The sequence below is a fragment of the Branchiostoma floridae genome, chromosome 3, assembly GCF_000003815.2.
Source record: "Branchiostoma floridae strain S238N-H82 chromosome 3, Bfl_VNyyK, whole genome shotgun sequence".
Classification (NCBI taxonomy): Eukaryota; Metazoa; Chordata; class Leptocardii; order Amphioxiformes; family Branchiostomatidae; genus Branchiostoma; species Branchiostoma floridae.
This window is the reverse complement of record NC_049981.1, coordinates 15,754,417-15,778,577: the sequence shown is the minus strand read 5'-3', so window position 1 is coordinate 15,778,577 and position 24,161 is coordinate 15,754,417. Positions and strand designations below refer to the sequence as shown.

General features: G+C 43.2%; 1 protein-coding gene and 1 long non-coding RNA gene across 6 annotated transcripts in view; one reads left to right on the top strand and one right to left on the bottom strand.

The window, feature by feature from the left end:
- Nucleotides 1-24,161, bottom strand: part of LOC118410814 — a 172,453-nt gene that overhangs the window by 111,851 nt on the left and 36,441 nt on the right. The window lies entirely within an intron of this gene.
- LOC118410800 (one cut domain family member 2-like) overlaps nucleotides 1-24,161 on the top strand; it is a 74,478-nt gene that overhangs the window by 25,711 nt on the left and 24,606 nt on the right. For 2 of the 4 annotated variants that reach the window (XM_035812625.1, XM_035812626.1), the window contains exon 3: nucleotides 15,763-15,915. The exons of the other annotated variants lie outside the window; for them this stretch is intronic. In XM_035812625.1, the coding sequence (XP_035668518.1) occupies nucleotides 15,763-15,915 (153 nt within the window). The remainder of the gene's footprint in view (nucleotides 1-15,762; nucleotides 15,916-24,161) is intronic. 4 annotated transcript variants of the gene reach the window in all.

Here is a 24,161-nt window from a genome sequence, read left to right as displayed (position 1 = left end):
CGTATTTCTGACACCAGCGAAAAGGCTTTCTGTTGCAAAACATTACATAATTGTTTCATTATCAAGCACCTGAGCCATTATGATAATTGAAGCAAATAAATCGCCAAAAATGACAGGATTTGCGGCACCTAAGCATTCTACTGAGGATCACATATCTCAGGAATCGGAAGAAGGCATTTTTGAGAACTAAGAAACAGACCTTTGACGACGAATTTCAATTATTCTGGCGGTTGTGCTGTCCATCAGGCGATATTACAGCCCCAAAGAATGAAAGCTCAAGTCAAACAAGCTTATAACATTGTTTGTTTTTCAAGCAAAGGAAAAGACGACCCAATATGTTTGTATACCTGTGTTGTAAGGAATCATAGAGCACTATTTTAGCCAATTCCGTTTCTTATACACCAACGAGCAGCATGTTCTGCATGTCGACAAATCACATTAAGAAACTACATATTAAGGTGTTTAAGCAATGTCTCATACTTGTCATTATAGCAATTTTGTCACTGTACAATCCCCTGTACTACTGCTATTTTGGGATTAAGGTTCATATTAAGTCAGGAAGGATTAGCTAATCCTCGGGATGTAAACGGATTGAAGAGAAGGATTACAGGTTTTCAAGACTTTGTCAACATTAATATCACCGACATCGTGTGCCACTGAACGATATCAGATTCTTTACACTTCTAAAACTACTACAGCATACGACACGTAAACCAGCTATATTCTATTGATTCCTCGGTGATAAATGTTACTGAAGTATATTCGATGCGATGTATTTTTACTTGACCCGAGGAGGCTTTGTTCCAGAGAAATAATGAGACCATACAGCAGGACTGTCCGCTTGAAAACGCTCCACACAAAACAAGGAGGTGACTGCCTAGTGACACTACGTGATCCCGGGGCGGGGACACATGAAGATTAAAAGATCCGGGAACCACATACGAACTAAACCATTGCAGAAGATTTATGATCCTGCATTATGGGGACGCGACCCGTGCTTCGGCAATGGAAAGAAATATCGCTCGGGTCTTGCGCGCAAGTGGCGAGTCAATCCCGTATCTTGGTAGCGTACGGCTTTCACAACTGTTGGGAAAGATATAGTGGTGATACATATCTACTTGATAGGGATGTTATAGGGTCTTTGCTTCAGGGCATTCTGCTTGAAGTAAAGGCTCCTGCGCCAGCTTGCTTGTGCGGTGTGCTCGCAAGCTTTTGTCTAAGGGTGTAACACCTGTGTTGGAAGAGGGGCGACCATACAGGTTGGGGGAACATGTGCGTGCAACAGTTCTAGCTCCGCTTGAAAGGAGAGGCGTGTTTGAGTGGCAGCCCGCGCGCAGAATGGACGGAACCGGCGACCGCAGAATGCGGGACTATTCAAACCCAATTCGGTACCACCGTTCCAAACACGGGAGTTGCAGGAAACAAGTATTAACATATGATTTAACATAAAACGGAAAACTCGCCATAAACTATAACAAACGTTATTGAATGTACGTAAAAAATACACCACATTCATGATTAGCTAATCAGCATTCTTAATCATTCTTAATGTCACATTTGCTTGAAATAAATAAAGCATTAAAGCAATATTTTGAGCTTTTGAGCTTATATACAAATGGTACACTATGATGACAGCATTGTGAACAAGATTGAAAAAAAAAATTGATACAAATACTGCATCATTTCAGACAAATATGGTGTCAAAAGATGTCACAAGAGTGGTCCTAAATATAGGCCACCAAATTGATTAATGGTCTCACGGCTTCTTTGAAAACGCCGTCGTCATACACAAACAGAAACGCAGAGACAAGTCACATAATCTCTCTACCAAAAATATCTCCACGTTAAATCTACCACACGAAAAAAAAAACGACGTAGTATGCAAGCTGCCAACTCGTAAATTGTCGCTCAGATCGCAAGTTGTGTTGACTAAGCGTATTTCACTACACGCCGTAGGACTCGTCATTACGTTTTACATATGTTTGCAGTTTTGTGTTGCACGCGATGTTGACCACATTCGTGTCGTACTACAAGCGAACCGTTGGCGTGTACGGAGATGTAAATCATTGGGACGGTCGCTTTTCATCAGGCCCGATCCCTGACAGCTTCCATTGTAGATCTGGAGCGAGAACACACGTTACAAAGGGAGATACGGCGGAGGATTAAACTTAAATAGCTGCCAATTTAGATGACCTTGACGCCGCGTAAAGAAGGCGCGCAAATTCCTGATTATATCGGAGAAAAAGTTGGCGATAGCACAGTGTGATGTATTGGGTTATTGTAGCGCGGAGTTACAGATTAGGATAGTATTTCTGCATGAGAGGACAACAGTTGTAGTTCTGTATTGGAGTTGAGCGACTACCCAAAAGCCGACCACCGCCTCCCGACCTTCTCCAGACCATGGTGGGGAGTTCTCTGTGATTGGGAGTTGGTTGTTGAGGTTGCCAACTAGACGTCTGCACCTGCCGACTATGAATGTTGACAAATTAAACCTAAGAATTCATATTCCCTGAACTTCATATAAACTGGAGTTAAAATGGGATGGATTCCAGGCTACTCCCAACCTAGCGCCAACCAGGGTTAGGGAGTGCGGAGCACAAAGTCGTGGGCAGGTCCTGAATGTGTTATAGGAGAGTACAGGTGTCTTCCCCATGTACAATTGACTTGCAAAGAATGTTGCAAACGTTGTGTAGATTACACCATGTTCTCTTGTTAACGATATTAAGGAAAGTTTATTTGCAAGTCCGTACCCAAAGGCTACTTGCAAGTACAAGGTAAAAACATAGGAGACATACATGCCTTAATGGACAGTCGATTGAAAATACCGTAACAAAATCAAAAAAAAAAATTCAATGTTGGTTATATCTGAACGAGTTGGGTTTGGCTTCTTTTTCTTTAAGCGATACGATTATCTTGGCTTGGTCTCGGTTGCTTTACAACTTTAAAAATATTGTTAGAGGTAAATTCGTCAGCCAGTCTACTAGTTGTGAAGACTTCTTAACAGCACTATAGCTATATCTATTACCCGTGTATCTTCGGACGACGACGTGAAAAATAAAAAGAACCTCAAAAATGACGAAAATCCTCCATTGCGAAAACACTTTTCTGCACGTCGGCATACGTTGGCATCAAAAACACCGAAACCGTGCAACATTATCTTCCGACTCTGAATCTTTAGAAACGTCTTCACAACAAGCCCCACACGTTTTAAATTACATCAAAGTGGTTCAAATAAGGAAAAAATTATTCTTATCTGAAGGCATAAAGAAAGGAATCAGTAAGTTCCGTATGAAGATTTTGGATGGTGCGCTGTTCTTTGACAGCTGTACCCGTCGAACCTGAGACCCTAACGAACTCCGGGCGCTCTCCCTGTGATACTTGCGGCTGTACCTGGTTTATTCCCCGTGTTTTCCCTCCATTTGAACCACGTTAGATCTCCTCCCTCCCTCCCTACTCTCTCTCGAGACGAGGTGTCAGCAGCCGTGTTTACTTAACCAGCAGCTGGGACCACGGCTCTGTAGCCACTAGATCTATCTTCCCGCCGTACACGGGGCCGGAGGTGACGCTTTCTAACCTTTCTTCCCAGCTCTTGTCGATAATTTGCTCTGCCCAGGCCCGCTGTATGATTACTTCCATTGCCGTGTCATTGTATTGGATATTTGGGCCACGTTGTGAGGATGTTTCCAATGGAGTGGCGACCCTTCATAAATCATCCTTGGCAGGGGCATGGTCGCGGGGCCCGCTGTCATGATGGCGGAGCCTCGCACCATGCGAGCGATGAAAATTCGCCAGGTTGGACATAGGTTGCCACGCAACAGGTTTCGGCGGTTTGATTACATTCATCTCGGATTCATGGGGTAGAGCTCCCGGCCCCCTGGTCGTCCGAAGGAGGTCTAAAGGGGTTAGGAACGTGCGTTTTTCTGTCAGCCCTTTCTCCGGCGCAATCCCAGGACCACCTGTTAACGGCGCGCTACCGAGGCAAATGTTCGTACGGCGCGCGCCGAGAGGAGCAATTTCTCAGAGAAAAACGCATCCCGGACCGCTCGGCAAGTAATGGGGTCAATCTTTTATTCAGGCGTCTTGCACTGCTGATCACTTGTGCTCACGTAGAACACGGAAATAAAGCTCACTGTTCTCACCACATTCCATGGCCTAACATTGCATCACGAGGTCTTTTTCAAACATCCAAAATGGGGTATTACCGAACCAATTGTTTCAACGCATAGTGAAAAAGATACAAAGGAACAAGATACGCTACTTGAAGTTATAAACCAAAACTAAGAAGTACTTACCCAGCTACAAAAGTCAAATATCGAAGTGGGAAACAGAGAGAAAAAGAGAGAAATGGAAGGAGAGAGAGATGGAGGGAGAGAGAGCGGGGGGCGATGTACCAAGACACTGACAGATTACTTGGCATTGAATGAGTCCCTTTACAGTCAATGACGTATTTTTAATCTGACGCATTAAAAATGTGTTTCTTTCATGACGGTTGTAGTTTGTTTCCGGAAAACTATCCCTACGTAAATATCACTCCACAGTATATCCTGTTGCATCGTGGCGTAGCTAGATCTGGAGTATCCTTACCTTCCAGCCGTCGTTGTGTTTAAAAAGCTTTACAAACCAAAAGCCCTTTGAAAAACTATCGCTCTAAGCGGTTTCGTTGTTTGTGCTACAGCTCAACCTAACGTATCCGGTCTGAACCTTTTGTCACGCCAAAGTGGGGAATATTGTTCTTTAGTTAGAATTGTCATTCCTCAAAAGTCTTGTTTCACAAAACTTTTAAACTTTAGACAATTGAGTTTGAGTTTTTGAGTGTAGTGTTTACCTTGGTTGTGATAAAGCTCATCTTTAAAAGATAAGGTTTTGTAGATATGGTCTAAGATTTGGGCCTAAGCCCTCTAGAACTTGGACACACAAATAGAGGGCTTTTCTCGTTGCTTGTATCGGCGTGTTACTTGCAGGTAATGGGCACTGGGTCTCTTACCGACCGCCCCTCTAACGTAAGACCGTGCGCTGCTCCTTGCCACGTTCATTACCTTTATGGTGGATTGATAGAATTTTACGTGTTTTTGATGGCGCGGCGGATTGCGGGAGCCCGGCGCGTAACAGGCTTAGACTAGCCGGTAACCGCTGCCGGGTAAGGCGGTAATCCGAGCCCGCTCTCAGACCGCTCAGCTTCAAATTTGCCCGGAGAAGTTCAATGCGGAACTTCAAAAAAGGGAGGAAAATTGATGGGTAGGAGGGCGGGTGGTTCGCTTGGAGAGAGAGGGCCTGAAAGCGCGGCAAGATTAGTACCCCTAAGTCGTCATCTGGGTCCTAATATTCCGGGGTAATATATCTAGCTTAAAGCTGCTACCGCCATATCCCTTGTTAGTGGCGCAACTCAGGTCATCAATCATGACTTGGAGCCCGGGAAGTCTGAGAGGGCGGCCCGAAGACCTGCGGTTGACAACAAGGATACGATACCGGGGCCTGGGGCCGGGAGGGCCGAGGGTGCGCGGAGAGGAGCTTAAGGACGACCCAAAGTCCCGGGGATACAAAACCACGGTCTGGGAAGGCCGAGGGTTCGACGGGAGGAACTAGAGGGCGGTCCGAAGTTCTCTGATTGACAACAGAGATACAATACCGAGTCCTGTGCCCTGGGGCCGGGGAGGGCCGAGGGTTGGACGGGAGGACGTGGGTTAAGAACCGGGTGGGTGCCTGGCAGCATGGCCCGAGAGGGGAGGGCCTGGAAGCACCAAACAAAGATCAAGAGCGGGGGAGGGCTGTATAGCTAAGGGGAATTAAGGCAGGGGGTACATGTATGTCGTATGGAGAGCAGTCATGGCAGCAGCGACGCTTGCATAGTCTATAGACATGAGTCACGAAGATAGACCTTTGAAAATATGTCCAGTATAGTATATGAGAAGTTATGGAGGAAGGTTTGCTAGAATCTGCTACGTGTGACCTTATATCACTTCAATGACGAATCAACGCTCAGGACAAATGTTGCACAAATGTAGTAGGGTATGGTCTTTGGTCTTCTAATGAGGACTTAAGTATAGACCAGGCTTCACATAGATATGGTACTCAAGTTTTGACGGCCAAGGTCTAGTGTTGGAGACTTGATACACTATGCATACCAACAGTGTAGAACTGTGACACTAGAGGGCCCTTAAACAAAGACTAACGAACTAAAGACCTTAATCTTCTAGACAAGCTAAATTCAACGACAGCTCACAAAATTCATGACGTAGTAAACACTTTGTCCCAGAATCAGTTTTAAGCACTGAAACGGCTTAGGCTCGAGATCTATTGGTTTTATGGCGCACTCTTCCGAGAGGAATGAAAGACCGCGACTTTAGCGTTGGCGTATTTTTTAAAGTTCAACGTCAAATAACAACTAATAAAACGCAATAAACAGACTCTTATTTACTGTACGTCTCCGTTACGTTGTAAAACATTCTCTCCTTAGAGAATCAAGTCCTAGTACGGAGGCAATGCTTCGTTCTGAAACGGGATTAAAAAGCGGCGCTCGGAGATGTAATAAAAAAGGTGCCTTTAAGCGTCGACTTAACTCTTGTCTAGCCGCTATTCCTTCGCAATTAAGGAAACTCCTGTACTTGTGTGCATACAACTTATTCCATTTCCACTCCGGCCGCTTCAATCAAACGGGAAGGGCCCCGCGAGTGTCAAAAGTTTGCCCGGCGCTCTAAATAAGATAGCTCGGCGGGTAATAGAAGAGTAAGAGAGCCCAAGTGCTCGTTATATTATGCGGCAGAGCTTTCAATAAAGGCCCCAAATCCGACCAAAGTGGAAGGTTGCTTGTTACAGGGAGAGGAACATAAATCACCAAGCCAAGCGTTGCCTCGAGTCGCGGAATATGGATGAGGCGAGCGGAAGAAAACCGCTGACGCCTCCCAGTTTTTTTTCTGGTACGCGGGAAGAAGCGCTAGAGTGGTCAGCGCGCTTGTCAGATCGTCTGAGGGTTGGCGATTGTCCGAATGTGAAGAGAGGAGGCGTTAGTATTCTGTGTGAGGACGGTACGGCTAGTCGTTTATCTTAAGGCCTGTCACTGGTGTAGCGGTGGAGAGGCTTGGAGATTGTGGAAAAGTTTTATCCGTTAAGCTGGGTTTTCTTCTTACATCGTGAAGAGAAAGTTGATTGTTTTTAGACTAAAATACAAATTTGCTAATATACTTTTAAAGACAAGAACGACAGCTGTTTAAGATGGAAGTATTAAATGGCTTGGTATTATAGAGCAAAACTGCGTCAACAAATTCGTCAAATGCGTTCGATGTGAAAGGAATTCCAATTTGTAGTCTACTGTGTCGTCTCTTGAACGTACGATCACACGTATGGTGTCTTTGTTGTTTTTAACATGTCAAGAAGACATAGTTGTGCTTTTGTCATGGTTAAGGTAGGAACAAGGGGAGAGAGAGTGGTTTAAAGCAGCTGCTATAACCCTGTTAACGACGTCCAGAACTACCCTTCGGTGGTATGAGTGGCTGGATGTTGGAATAAATCACCCAGGATTGCTAATGGCGCCCATGTCCGTTCTAACCCTCTTTGGAACTCCGCAGATCTTTGGTCTAACCAAGTGTACTCCGTAGAGTATGTGTCAGACATTCCCTTCAGCGTGCTGCGCCTTTTGTACGATTCCACATGGCGCGAGGCTTACAATGACGAAGCTTGCCTTGCACCGCCAGAATCTAAATATCCACCACCAACCTTGAAAACAGTTAGGCACTCGTTTGATGAATATGTTATAAAATGATTTTCTCAAATTGGAAAAAGCCGACGGTAGATTTGGTTACATTTCTGCGGTCGGTCCGGTCTTAGGTACTAATGCGGGGTGATATACTTGTCTAGCATGGGCCAGACATGTTTTAGAACAATAGACATTGGTGAGGAGAGCTTTTCAATATCTACTATTTTGTATAATAAATTCAGAATTCCAGGAGAGAAAGGGGAAAAAACTATACAACTACATCTTAAAAAACGTTTTTAAGCTTTTCTCTTTTATGCAAACATAAATCGACGAAGACTTTCTTTTGACAAAAATTAATGTCTTAGCTGTGTAGTAGTGTATCGTTTTAAAACGCTTTCATAATGCATATCATTAGATACAATGAAAACCTGATATAAATTCTCTTATCATTTGTTCACAGGATGTATTATTATTATTTGATACTTCTCAAACCATAGGTGATTTAAACGGAACATTATGACTTAGTTCAACGACTTAAAGAACACGAAGAAGGTGTTTTCCGGCCGCCGTGTAATGTCGGTAGAATTGAACTTGTTCCGCCATCTTTTTCCTGCCGCTAAATTAATTGCCAAACTACATTGGCCAGGACCCGTGCCATGATTAGGGTGAAGAAGCGAAAGTTTAATTTTCTCTATTGATTCCCAGAGATGGCGACTTTATTTCCATTTGGAAACACCCCCCGATTTGTCAGCAGGCTCACAGGCTTTGTCGCGGTTTTAAGTAATCATTTACTCGTCGAATACCATTGATCATCAATGGGGGTAAATTTCAACACGAGTTATACCCGAAATTATACCAAAAGCTGTTACCGATCTACTATACGTATCACATGGTTGTATAAGAGGAAAACTGGAATCCAATTTGTTGAGTTGAAAGTTGGCGTATCAAAGAGGGGTTTGAGATATCGACGAAGGAAACATCTTCGATCGTTAATGGAGAATTAATTACGAGAGAAGGGTTCTGCGCCCACGTGAGGAGGGTACGGAAGGAGAAGTTTAAATTTGCGGCTCCTTGCTCGGAATTACAAGGTCGCGCGGGTCAAGCCGTTGGATCGCGCTTAGTTAATTTCGTGGCCCGTTAGGATTTGGTGCTTATCCCGCCAACCGATCACGATCGAAATCAGGGAAAATCTTTAACTACTTTCCTACATGTCCGATTCACTTTTGCTTTCGATTGAACACGGACGAAATGCATTAGTTTGTGTGTTACACAGCAGTATAGGTCCGGCCACCATGTTCTGTCCTTTCAACATATTCTAGAAACAGAAAAAAATTATATTTAAAGAGAATCAGTGTTTCTTAAATGTTTGTAGTCCTCTTATCTTATATCATTTCACGGCTTTACGTGTTTCATGGACAGTCAAGTGATTCAACTTCCATTTCTTACTATGTCAACATTTACAATCCTTTAAGGCCAACTCTTTCCCCTGCGTCTCAAGTGTTATTTCCTTATTGCAGGATATATAAAAAAGACAATCCTGGGGGGATTTATGTGAGAAATGTTTTGGGCTGTAAACACACAACACAGAGAACAACGTTAAGCCGATTTTTAAGAGATTTTATACATTTTAGATGGATATGAGTAAACTTGATACTTGTTTACATACATTGTGTCTTTGAAAAGATGGTATTGTTTTGGTACCATATCTGCACCAGGAACATCGTTTTGGTTATATGTTTACATGACATATCTCTTGACAAGGATGTCCGTATTGTGCTAGAAAACAATTTTTCTCAATCTGAGTTTGTTTTGTGTTTTTGTACTGATTACAGAAGGCATACATAGATGCATAAGTAACATGCACATGTACATAGTTATCATGAATGTATACTAGCTAAAAAAAAGGTATATTTCTTAATCAAAGTACATTCGAAGATTTTGTCAAAACAGAGTTGTGTCTGTATTCCAAACGAAGGTGCTATGTACAGCATTGTTCAGGTAACGTCAGAGTCTAACACTTAGCTCCCGTTATCATACCATTGTGTACTTTGTACTTCAATTGTCGTAAAAATTGTCGCCGTATTTGCAGGTGCGAATAATCTGCCAATGATCCGTAAGTTTGACCTCGTAATGTAAACACCGAATCGCGGACTCTTGCCACTCCTAACGTGATAACCATTGATAGTTCTTGATAGTTCACATATTAGAAAAAAAGCATTGTCCTAGTTGGCCTTGTCTTATCGTAGGGTTCAGTAGCTTCTGGGAGAGGAATTGTAGTACGCAGCAGTTGTAAAACAAACCATTGACGCACAGTGATCGGAAAAGTGTGTAAAACCTCACGCTTGCACCTTTATAGACCTCCCCTGCTCCGTTTATCGCGAGAGACTATCACAGCGATCGATCGTGGGTCGGCGGCAGCCAAATCACTAACAAATTGGCTCTTAATAGAGCCCTAATCTTTCAAAATGGTCGCCGTAAACAAACAAATACCCAGTCCTGTCCTCACCTGGGTTGCCACCATCTTGAAAAAATGGCGCCCGGTGACACGCCGGATGTCAGATCAAAAATGGTGTTGCTAATATGCATTGACATGCACAAACCTTCCTTCACACACAATACATTGTATAGGAAAAAAAGCATGTATCTCACTTGAACCCTATCTTGGAACTACAGTCAAACTTGTCTATGGTGACCACTTAAACTACTTGAAGAAAATGGTTACAGTAGTCACTATGGACATGATTCGTAGGTGCCAGGGATTGTATTGGGACCATCGGACCTACACAGTAGTCAAGTGGCCCTTAGACAAAGGCCCTTAGACCGCCTTGGTTTGACTGTAGCGTTAACGTTATATATGTAGTTGTATACGTAAGGACTAGGAATGATAACGCTACTGCTAGGCATCAAACTGATCTGTACCTGGCACTTGATTGTTTTGGCGGAGCTTTATCAGTAAGATAATATTTGCAAACTAAAGCAAACAGATAGTTAAGACCAGTATACGGCGTGGGAAAAACTACCATCCTGCCATTTGTTACTGTCAGAGGCGACCAATCGAAAATTGTGTCTGAAAACATGTTCATTGATTCCTTAGCAAATATAGACAACATAAATGCTATAGATTTATTGATGAACACATGAAATAGGAAGTGATGTAGGAGAGATGTTTGAGTTTTCGTGTCACGTGAATCATTCTATGATTTTTAGAATCATTCTATGACTTTTAACCACCTTGTTTATACAATACACAGGGCACATAATTTAAGTTGCTACTTTCTCTTTTACAAACCTTAAGACTATTTTAATCAGTTTTCGATCAGCTAGACTGTGAGATTACGTTAATGAATTTTCTGACAGAAAACCGACACAGATGCAATCGTTTTCCTCATATTTCCCGCGCGCGCCAAAAATCAGACGATAGGAGCATTTCTGGCCGCCATCTTGTTGGGCGGGAAAGCGATAATGTTTCAGCCACTTGTCACCGAGTTGTGAATCAGTGAACACGCTTGAAACAGACCACCGCTACAGCTCATTTCATCCTGGGCCTGTGTGTAAGTGTGTAGGGGCGTGGTAGGGTTACACTTCCATGTGACGGCTCAACATGTGGAGGGCGGGACTCCCGCTCAAGCATGACGCCGCCACGCGCCTCTATTATTGTTTGTGAGGACCTCTAGATCTCTCAAAAACTCTGCATGGCGATTTGCTGTGAGGTAAGCATCAGAAACTGTGTATCTATTATCAGCAAAAGTTGTGGAAAGATTATGACATACAAAAGTAAGATTAGAACTGATGATATAGCCTTTATTCTTGCCCTTTCGATCGGGCTGGGTACTGGCACACAGATATAGTCACAAGACTTCTTATACTACTCTAAGAAATATACGTGGTTTCTAAAACTATTCTAAAAATTCTTCTCGTCTCTTGGTGACGTTGAAAACACAGCTTGAGATGAGTTTGTATAATATATTATGGTCAAAACGCACAGGGAGTTTTCAGAATTTAAGACATTATGTTAGGAAACGTTCCTATGATGTGATGAAAGGAATATTTCAATATTTACTATATAAACTACAGTCTAAAATAAAGTGAACATTGTCTTCTACTTCAAGTTACAAAACTGTCATGGGAGATATTTGACCAAGTCACGTGCAAGAAAATGGTAAGATTTTGTACACCAATCTCATTGCATGCGAAATATTGAAGCCAATACGATTTTAGATGTGAAAAAATACCAGGCGTGTAGCATCTTCTAAGAGTCATTTATTTACCGAATGAACGCAACTAAATTAACTCATAATTTCATTATAGTACAGTCATTAATTACTACTGGCGTAGGTTTTGTATTGCTTTATCAGCATTTTCTATTACTTTATCTATTATGTTGTGATTGGGAGAGATGATCCACAATGTCTTCTTCTTCTTCTTGTATCAGCAGAGAAGTACATGTAGTTGTATAAGAGTAAGCTGAGTCATACTCAAATCACATGATGGACGTACTTTCACTTTATTTACTTGTTGTTTTCATGACGTTGCACAATTGCTTTCAACCTTTGACTTATACGTGCTGTCGTCTGCGTATTATAAACAGGATTTGACCATTTTATTCGATTTTTGACTGACTTTAACAAGAGTTCAGAGAAAAATATGCTGACGCAAAGTTTTGGTGTTATGTTTAAGTCTATCGGATTGGATTCAAAGTTGTCTTTTCCCACGTTATCGTTTTTGTGCAAAGATAGCAAAATACTTTGCAAACATATGAATATTGCATTGGAACAGTTTTGCTGATCGTTTAATTGGTATGGTCACACACGCTACGCACCTACGTATATGGAATTTGTAGTACAGCTAACGTGTGATCGGTTGTTGATATATATATATTTTACAACTTTCACTGCAAAGGTAGATGTTTCAGCTTGTGGAATTTCGTTTTGTTTGTGTACTTTTTGATCAATTCAATCTCCTCCGTAACCAAGGCTTTCTTTGTTCTCGCCTCTAAGAGAAACAAACGCGACGGTCAGACACAGAAGAAACAGCTAGCTAGCTCCTCTCTTTTCCTAGAACGAAGCAGATGAAGACTGGCAGTGCAATCGACTGGAATGTGTTAATTTCCAAGGGTGAAATGTCCTCCTCTGAAGTCGACAATTCCTCCAAATCTGCGCGAGCTCGTTTAAGGCTCGGAGCGTGACAAAGCGGTTTAAGGGGTTTTAACCGGGCTTAGCGTACGTCTAAATCGCCATCAAGCCCTAATCTAGCGCCAACAATAGGAGGGCATTAATAGATTTTTGAGGAGTTAGGTTAGCGCCAGTCAAGAGGGGTTTCCCGCCAAACCCAGAACGACCGTTAGTTCGATTACCGGTAAATGGTGTACCTTTCAGCAGCAACATGCAAATGGGGAGTGAAGACAATGGTGTTAATTCCACTTCTATCTTTGTTTAACTGCGACGTGCGATCGAACTTGGAGATTTAAGGGGGAAGCCCTACCCGTATCGAACCGCGCCTTAATGGTTCACGACTTGAGAAGGGAATTCTTCAAGACCTTGGTGCTTGCAACAGATGTCATTTCGCCTTCCTTCTATTTGTCAACTGAACTTAAGGAAGACAAAGACAGCTTCTTAAGTGTTTGCCTCAACTCGAGATCCATTCGGACATTTGCTTATATCGGTAGTCAAAACTATTTGCACGCAGAGTTTTAGATGTGAATGCATTCACTACCATAACATTCGAAATATGAAACTGTGACAAAAAATCCCTGGTTTGATGAAATAAGATGAACAATCAACAATGCTTGTTATACTTTATCATATTTGTGTATTTTTATATGATATTTGGGCAGAATTATCATTTTGTCCATATCGTACTTTATGTACACGTTTCTGTCAGCTTTTACATAGAACAGGTGACAAACCACAATCGTATACGGCGTTTGTTTGTGACTGTCATTGAAAACAATGTTCGACATGTCAAGTGCTTTTATATACTTGAACACTTCAAAAGTTTAAAACTTTAACAAGTTTGAAATCTGAAATGTTATGAAAACTTCGTATACGAAGAGAATATGAATTTTTATTGTTTTCATTCAAATATTATTATTGAAAATAGCCTCATAGTTTTTCCATAACGGATATCTTGTATTTCAACAAGAGCTTTTGAATTGTTATTCATTGTACAAATTCGTAACATTAAAAAAGCATTTGAATCTCTCCATAATTCACGCCTCGTATTCAAACAAGATGGCCTGCTAACAATTCTTTTTCTTTCCATCAATATAAAGAAGCCTCAAATCGTTTTATGTTTATCATCTCGTATCAGAACAGTCTAAATTAAAATACATTTTCTTTCAAACGTTGATAACAAGGCTCAGACTGTTTCTTTATTTGACATCTTGTGTTGTAAATACGGAGTCTAAACCATCATTCATTGTTTTCTTTCAAATATTGAAAACAACCTTCAATATGATTGGTAATGAATGTATCGTATTAAAACATCAGAGTCTGAACTAGCATATATTGTTTAATTCTAAACATTGAAGAAAGCCTCATGATCTTTCCATAATTACCGTCTCGTATTGAAACAACAGAAAGTGAAGCATCATCAGATGCACGTCTGTGTCCCGTCCTCTCCTGTTGATCTGTGCTGAGATGGTACCACTGATTGTACGGTACGCTAGACGGCCTCCCAAATTATGACTAATTTTCAAAAGGCTATCCTGGCAACGTTCATCCCGGCTCTAATCATCCAGGGTTGCCGTTCGGGTTAGCTGACCTACAGCTCGTCTCGTCTGCTAAATTCTGTTACCACACCCGTGATGTCAACACGCAAGACATGATTACATTCCACCTGGCCCTTCGGTAAGACTGTGTCAACTCCCATTAGCAGAGGCCGTATTTACACCACCACTCTACCCCAACATGGGCACTTTATTCTCCCATAAAAACAAAACAGGTCTGGCCATACGTACGCGCCCGTTTAATTCAATCAAGATTTTTATATTCCAGACCGTTAGAGTAACAAGGCGTAATCCCTCACTCAGTCTAAAATGGAGTAAAACGTCGCGTGTAGACTGTGGGTTCGGCTAAGCTCTCTTACTGGACGGTGTCGTTAAAGTAACGATCATGGCCGGACAGTATGGGCGCTGTATGTGTGATTCAATTCGTTTGTTTTTATATTTTTCCGGCTGGAGTGCGTTTGTAGGTTTTGCGGGGTGAAACGTCGGGTTGTAATGTCATTTCAAACGGAGAAAACACGGTTACGCCTGGATACCTAACGATTAGAGTCTTACCCTATATAGATAGACTGACGGTGGGTCATTTAAAAACATCTTAGAAAAGGCCGTACATAGAGTAATACTAGGTCCTTAATTATATCGTAAATGAGTTGAATTCCGTTGGTTAATAGATAAATATTCTCAAATCATCATCGTAAAGATTGAATATAATTCATACTTTGTAAAATAAGATTGACGTTTGTGTTTACGACGCATGAACGACCTATCTGTGCAAGTTCGTGTGTTGTCAATCAGAATCATTATCATTTAATGTCCACCGTCTTAGAAGGTCGTTGGTCTCCCTAATGATGTCGTTGTTGTACGAAACCATCACAATAGTTCTTTGTGATTTTTATAGTTGCTATACACTAGTTAACCCGTGTGCATCCATCGTAGCTACTCAAAAGCGAGGGCCTTAGACTGGGCGACACTATTCGATATGATTATGCATTTTCGTCTACTATGTGCATCTTGCTATAGAAGAAAATAGACATGGTAGAAAATAACAAACACGCACTGTTAGAGTATAATGTAGATGTTTAATAGAAAGGCATTCATGCTGGTTTTTATGTAAAAGATATTGTTTCATATTCAGTATGGACACATATATATGGCCTGTTGAATAGTTTAAACGTTGAGCATTACATGTATTGTTGAACCATAATGGGTAAAATCATTGGAAACATTATTAGATAAACTCGCATGCACTTGTCATAAAATGCTTTAATAACGTCATCCACATTTAAAGATCACTTCCATCCCGCCTATCCGTTTTTGTGAACCCCGTGTTTTTATTATGTTGGCGTAGTGCAAAGCGGGGAACATAGAAGCCAGAGCCGCTCGTCCGCAGCCCGCCCGGCGGCCCCATGTGTTCCTGCGCCCGCCCGTCCCGCCGACCCCTTCTTCGGTCCCGTCCATCCGCCCGATGAATTCGATCTGGACCATTTGTCGCCCATAGAAGGTCCACAACTTTTTTTCTTTTTTCATAGCTCGTTTTTTTGTTGTTCCTTCTTGCGCATTTCATTAAAAACTACATTAAGCGATAGGTTGCATGTACGTTGCATTGTAAATATCCTTGTAGCAATTTCCACGGCTGAATGTTTTTTGAGTACGCTTTATTGCTACTCACATTTCTTGGTTTTTACATGCGACTTCGACTCAGAAGTTAAGACATTTTTTTCCTGGGTTGGCGCTATTTCTCCTTCAATCCTGCACGCATATAATTGTATGCCACCTTGCGGAGAATCATTACAACCCCCTTTCCACAGGAGGCTGCGCCCGCAGTACGACCGCTGAGCGACCGATACGTGACCAAACGTTTGAGAGATATTTTTCAACATTTTGTTTCTTCTGTTGACATTTAAGTCATACATCTTGCATCACAATCCTATTTTGATCGCTGTATAGTCGCTCAGCGATCGCCGTCTAGTAGAAAGGGGGCCTCAGCATATAAATGTGTAATGGTTAAGACTGAGCCACCTATGCTGCGCAACATTTTCAATTGGTGAAGACATTATGACGGATTTCTTTACAGCCACAGCGAATAGCAAAACTTAGGCATATCACAACCCTTACAGGTATGGTAGGAATATCATTTTCAAGGCGAAGGTCTCACTTTTACGACTATCACAGTAAGTTAAGATACATGTAGACTATATAGAGTCTTCAAGATGCTTCGTTTTAAGAAGGTGACATGGTATGGCTACATGATGTCTTTGGATCACGCAGAAATCGGCGATAGAAGACTGGCTTGAGGTTAGTGGAAACCTTAAGATACGGCATCGTGGTGTCTTGGTGCCCTACATTGTACAGAAATTGGCCCAGTCTTTGATAGTGATGTCATCATTTGTTTTCTAGTGTTGAGGTAAATCAAAATTGCACGGATATGAATTATCTATCTGGTTTAAACCATTTGACAGAATAGTACTTACAGTACTACATGTATTCCAAACCAAGCTAGGTACGCCGCAAACACAGGTTTCTGTAAGAAAACTTCCAAATGTTCCCTAGTAGATATCTTCATATCCGATGAACAGACTGCGAAGCGAGACGTTGTATATATCTCTTACTAGCTGGTTAAAGATATATGGCAAACATAGTGCTTGCAGTTTAAACCACGTTAGCTTAGCCTCAAAGACAAGGGCTCTGTAGAAAAAGTATATACCGAACCTAACTCCAACTACGAAGGAGGGCTGTGTAACACATTTCTTCCTAGCTGATTGAAGATTCAACATGTATGTGGCAAAATATGTACTGCAATCTAAAACAAAATCCAAGGCTCAAAACAGGGCTCCCTTTAGGAAAAGTGCCAATGCCTTTGTATTTGATAGCTACCTCAAGCTGACTGCGTGGCGAGGCTATGCACATATTTCTTCCTTGCTGTCGTGTATCGTGGCTTTATTGAAAGTTCCACCGGTAGAAGTTTAATACCCTGGGCAGCACGCGTTCCCCGGAGACCCGTGCCAGAATTGTAAAGGCCTGGTCCCACACAACCAGGTTTTGTTCAGTCTTTCTTCTACCCATCTCGTCCAATTAGGCGAGTATTAAGTCACGCACGGCGCACTGACACCCAAGATAGATGACTCTGGTAGCGCTGAATAGATCCACCTATATGGTAGCGGGAATGAACTCTATTCCGAGTGCAGATGTTGAGGGGAGAGGCAGTGATAGCTTTTGTTAGCCGGGACACACTAGTTGGGCTTCCAGAGCGCTCATAGAAAAACTCTCTCTTCAATTTGGAGAAGATAATATAGTATATGAGACCACGCCGGTGTCAGTTCGTTTCAAAAGACCTTTTGATACGACCTACAGGCCTTTGCTTAACACGTTGTTGTAATATAGATTAGGAGTATGCAATGTTTGGTGTGGTTTTATCATGCGATATGAAGTGGTGCATTTTGGAAACATCAGAAATATAATAATTTTCAATTCTATTCTTGTTTATTCAATATCACTTTACGGGCTGGTATAATCCTAGTTTACAAATTAATGCTATAAAATTTTTTACATAATTGATGAACAGCCGAATGTATTAGGAGGCACAAGTCTGTTACTTTCTTATCGTAGTTTACTTATCGGAATGCTAAAAACAGTAATAGTTACACTTTATTCTTCACTAAAACTGTCATATTGTTTAACCATTGGTGTTATATATAAACAAAGGTAAGCTCAACTTTGTCGCCAACCTGTAGCCACCACACGTATCATCCTGGTCAGGATTCTTTATGGTCTGCCCTTTCTTTGCTTGATACCTGCGTTGTTATTTGAATGATATAAATATGCTATACATATGCATAAAAGTTACACTTTCTTCACATCAAGGACAAATATGATTAATCACGCAAATTTAACTTAGCCATGACCTGAAAAGAGTCCAAACTAAAGACTTGTATTCTTCCAGACAGGGCAACCTTTTTCAGTCTCTTTCCATTAAAGACGGACAGTTTCGGCTTCGGCCTGTCGGTTCCGGTTAAGACGGCGATGAGCCATCAACTCTCCGCCACCATTTATTGAAAGATCTGACCTTACTGTATATGTCATATCGGAAAAAATATTGCCAAAATATTTCTACCGTGCAGGCCGCATGGGACTAGGTGTCAGAGATAAATTCACTTCAGGTTCACAGCCAGAAACTTCTGCTGACGTTTTTTGTTGCTTTTCCCCATGCGTAAAAAAAGTGTTCGGCTATGTGTTAAAAAGTGCTTATGGGGTTACATCTGATAGAACGTACGTCTGCTTTGTCAGGTTCGTTTAGGTTAACACGTTTGAATCACTCCCTAAGAGAGGGATCCGAAATTGCTGAGAAGTGCGCGTCGCAGTATACAAGTATGGCGGTTTGGACATCTCTTGTGTAGTCTGTTGGGGGAAGAAATCAACTTTTCAAGATATGTCAGTCGTATTGTCAACGGATTTGTGCGATCTTTTGTGTATCAATGGTGTGCAATAGACGGGAATAGAGCTTGTAGATAAAATCGTCATGGCGGTCTTAACTGGGAATTAGAGATAAGGATTCGGTGGGGGACGGAAGTTGATTTGCCGCACGGGTTGATAAACGTATTTCACCGACAGTTTTGTTGATTCTGCAAACTTGTTTTTATAACCTGGGCCAGTGTATGCTCCTTCCCAATCCTCGCAGGCTCGCTCAAACGCCACAGAATGACGACATTTAAGATAAATTTAGTCACGATTGTTACCGTGAGTTGGCCAAGCGCCACCAGAGCGGAAGAGTCGAGACGATAAAGTTGAAAAATACCTCCTACTTAGAGAGACATGCTTGCCGTATATTTCACGTCTGCTGAAAGTATGGCAGTAAACATGTCCCCGCATTCGGAGACTCAACGCCCACTGTGTGCCACCCCATCAAACTGCTGACCACCGATAAGGTCGATAAAGACCGGCGGTACAAAGAGGATGATTCACCGTACTTTGGCCCGATTTCACGGCGAAGTCTCTCTTTATTTACCGCAGTTTGGTCAGATTTTCTGCCTGCGTCGTTTTTATTTACCACACTTTGGTCCGATTTTCCGCTTCGGGTTCAGAATGGCTGGCGCGGGCATCAAGCAATTTGTGGCGCACCCCTCTCGCTGACCCGTGACCCACGGTTGGACGAGACTCCCGACCCTCACGCCCAACTCTCCCCGGCGTGTCCAATCCTCGCGCGCCCATAGCCTCATTATATCGCCTGGGTTCGTGTTGAGATGGATGGTTCTGTACAATCTGTCCTGTCAGTGAAAAGGCAGAGCTCCTTATCTCAGACGGCGGTTATGGGCGCGCGCTCTCTCATGCCATGTCCGTAATCTTCGCCCATCCCTCTCAGTATCGTCTGATAAATACCCCTGTGCGGGCTAACAAGCTGGCGGGCTGATTCCAAGCGAACTGTGCCCGTTTTTCTTTCCAATTTCACACCTCTTTCTCCTCACGCGCCCGGATCTATATGAACGGTTCCGCTCGGACAGCAGTTTAATTTTTCGGTATATTTGCTTGGCCGTGGCGCCGATGACCCCATGTTCCCCTACCTAATCCTCGCCCCCCTCCCCACCGCACCAGCCCGGCCATTTCGCGCAGACTTGCTGGGAGAAGATAAGCGGTCGTGATCAATTCCACGCACCGAGTTCCCCCAAGAGGGACATCGGTGGGCTTGGAGTCGTAAATTGAACAAGCAAATCCACCGAGCAGGGTGGGAGACCGCTAGAGAAGATCAACTCCAGCTTTTCGGTACCTCCGGGACAGCCCGGTCTAGTTAACACGATCTACCAGATACTGGAGCTCTGGCACAAGCTGGTCGGGAGGGACGGAACACATCATCCAGTTAGCAAGTTCAGCGAAAGGCCGATGCTTGATTCTGTTGTAATAAAAAAAAAAACACAACGATATAAACTATACAAGGGAAACTTTTCCAAACACACAATGATTTCACTCACCAAAGTTTCCACAACTCCCCTGGTCTTTTGAGACACCTCGACTGCTCTGAAGAGTGAAATGCCGTACCAACACAGATGAACCTTCATGATCATGCTGATAAACTTCAATATGTGCCTGACGTTTACACATCTTCCAAAACGACATGAACGTATGTACTTAGGAAAGCTAAGACAGGGTACCTAATTTAGGTTGGGTAGGTAAAGGCAATGGGAGGTAAGAATGTCCGGTACTGCAAGCCCAAGCCACAGTGGATAAAATCCCACGTCCACTAATGCCTCAAATAGGCTATAAAACGACATTTACCTTTTTACCTATACCACAAAAAGACACATCGCATAATTTGCAAAAGTTTGTAAGTTGCCTTTAAGTTAAGATCCAACAGGTGTCTTCGTGACGTTTATCTAAGCTCTCCTATAATATCACTCGCCTAACAGATAACACCCATTGTCTCCTAAGATAGGAATGTCAGTGCAAAGGTCTTGTAGATAATACTATTAAGACTGAGTCTCGACAGATAGGCGGGCAATGTGACATGATGGAGTTATTGTCTTATATCCCTCAGAGAAAATGGCTATATACGATAGCGAAATCATCGCAGGGATTCCATCAGTTATTATTTCTCAGGGGCCGAGGGCTGAGATCTTATCGTCTTCGAGAAAAGCGAGGAAGAATCGGGTGAAAAATTTGTCGTGAAGTCTCATGTGGACCGTGAGCTCTACGAACAGTCGTTTATAAAGGGTAGAAGTGGCAGAAGATGTTAAGTGAATGTTATAGGCCATAGGTGGTGTAAAACAGAGCACACCTATCATTACTACTTTACAAATGCATCGCAAGGTTCTTATGATAATGATGATAAAAGGTTCTAACGATAAGGGAACGTCCTATACTCAGGGAATGCACTTTATTGCGCCTGGTGGGGTAAGGAAGACGCATCTAGAAGCAGGGCATTGTAAACGAATCCCCCCTTTCATATCGAATCAGCTGTTATACTCTACATTGGTGCCTGAAGAAAATTCTATAAGCTCTCAATGTGAGAGTAACACCGTAATGTGCTTTTTTCTTTACATTTTATGGCCATCTTTGTGTTCTTTTATGTAAGTCAACCCCGCTTTGTAGCCGTGCAAGTCTCCGCATGTGTGTCTATAGTACAGTCGAATTCTCCTGGGTAATTATCACCGGTAGCTGTGCCATTACGGCAGGTCGCGGCTCGAGCCGAGCCCAAATGTTTCTCCTATTACCGAGGCCGGTCTTCCAGCGGCGCCCGTGTCATCACCCAAGGGGGGAGGGGTCGGCTTGGGGTAATGGCAGAGCAGATAGGACTCATTTCCAAATGGGACCAGTGGATATAGACCGGGGTAACCTCGGAGCACTGAGCACGGGGCATCCTTAATCATTGTGTTACCTAGACGGGAGAAGATATATGACGTGTTAGACGCACACTCCATACCAAGGGCTGGGCATGATTTTCCGGTGGCGACGTTATGTGGATCATGGATGGCTTGTGACGGCGTGAAGTTGTTGCTAGGCGGCCAGACAAATATGAAGTCGCCTCAAAATGGAAACAGCACATCCGTAATTATGGGAATTCTCATTACGCTTTCATAGCTATGTTGAAAGGTTCAATTCTAATTCCTATTTTGGTAACAAAATAAATCAAAACCGCCCTTCAAAACCTTTACGGCTGTAACACAAAACGCTCTCCTAAAGCGCTCTGTGCATGCGAAGCGGCGCCTCTTTGAACGCAACTAAGCGAAGCCCTTACCGCCTTGCCCACCCAGTAACTGCAAGGTCTTACAAGTCAACTATTGGCCTGAAGATGTCGCCAAGGAGCGAATTGGTTACAAATAACGCGCTGTATTCAGTTCAGATGACATGTTTCAACACTCCGCCTCATTTTTCCAAGTGCTCTTTTACGACCCTGGCCGGGCGACCTTAAAGCCACCCGGGCCAAGACCCCAGAGTCCGGAGACTCAATCATTTCCTAGTACACAGACCAGTTCACGGCGATCCTTTGATTATAGACAGCCTTCATGAGCTACAGCGTTGATCTCCAAATTGTTACATTAAAACCGCCATTTTCTCGACCTTCGGAGTGAAATACCAATATCATACTGTTGCCTAGGGCAAGAGCTGGGTAACTTTGGGGCACAAGGCCAGGTCGGAAATATAGATGAATTTTGGGACGAGGGGAGCTGGACTGGGGTATATACGAAATTCGCGCTCGAAAACGTACGTAGATAATTTGTGAAATCAACCTCAAAATTATGCTTTCAATAAATTCCACCAATAAAGATCGCTCAATTTTATTATTGGGGAAGGTTTATAGCAAAGGAAGACCTAGAAATTCTAGCACATGTGGAAGTTTTACCGTTTAGCGTCGAGTATGTTCCTCAACATTCATGCAGTCGGTCCAGTTAATGGAGTGGCTGATTTACATTCACTGGCCCCTTCTCCTATCACAGGCAGTTTACAGATGGCAATTTTCCGCCAGTGCATGTTTAGATCAGTGCTCAGGCCGCGAGTTGCTCGCGTTTTTCCAGCCTAGCCATTAAAAGTCCTCATTTCGAAATTGCCATGTTGGACGCGCGCCGCCTCAGCCCTTCAAATCAAACAAAAGTGCCCCGGGGTCTCGGGTTCAATCATTTTTACCAAGCCGTGTTAAAATTGTGAAGTCGTACGGGGATCCCGTAGCCGAGCAGGGGTTGCCCCAGAGGTCGCGGGTTCCAATCCCGGGTTCAGGAGGTAACGAGTAATTTTCACGTTGTCACGTTAGTGGAAAGCTTGGAAGCCCTGGCCCTTCCCCTATCATTAACAACGCCTGTATGCCCGAGATTTGACGTCCTTATGCCGGCAGAGATGGAAGGATTTCAATTTTGAAATTAGGACAGAGAGATCAACACAAGGCGTTATGTTCTTACCCGTGGCGATGGGGGAAATGCAATTTGAAAATTGGACAGAGTATGATAGCTGAACGGGGATACATTGCCTAACGGGCTTGAAGTTTAACTTATCTAGATGTTCAACGTCGACTCTTCATGGTGTATCATCTTGATCGGAATCGGCTACTAGGTTTGGGGGAAAGGCGGGAAAGTATGGTTGGTGAGTAATAGAAAGTCGCCTGATTTGACCTCACGACGAAACACCTGCAAAGTGGTGTTGACATATTCCTCGGATCCTGTATCTTATTTGTACTTGAAAAGTTGCTGGTGCGTTACTTATGCCAAATGGCAAATGACAGTTTGAAATGCCCCCTACCCCGCCGGCCATCAAGTGACAGGGGGCTGAACATAGGCGCACATTCGTCGACCCGGGACACCATCCATACTTCTGTCGCGATCTCGAGCGACCCCAGTAAATCCTTAGTCGAAAATTTAATAGGACCTCCCTATTAGTTGTCGAGGCACTAAACTAAGAAGGCATTACATGGCAGGACCTCTGGCTGGCGAGGCCGACCGGCGGTCGATCGGTGCCTATTGCCTCCAACAGTTTAGCCCTGCCCGAGGTCCCACTGGACTACTTGGTGTACCGACCCCAGTTAGATCCGATGCCGAAAATTTAATAGGACCCGCCGATCACTTGCCGCGACCCTCATTCCCTATAAGCGATCGCAAGACTGGAGCCGCGCCCCTTGGGACGGCTGAGGAGGAGAGTTCTGGGCTGGCCTCTCTGGCCCAAGTCCCCTGGTAGACTTCTATTTAAACGACCTCAACTCCATTCGCGACCTGGCATGTCAATCCGCCGGCGTATTGATTTGTTGAGGACCGATCTGTCCGGAAAACGCCGTGC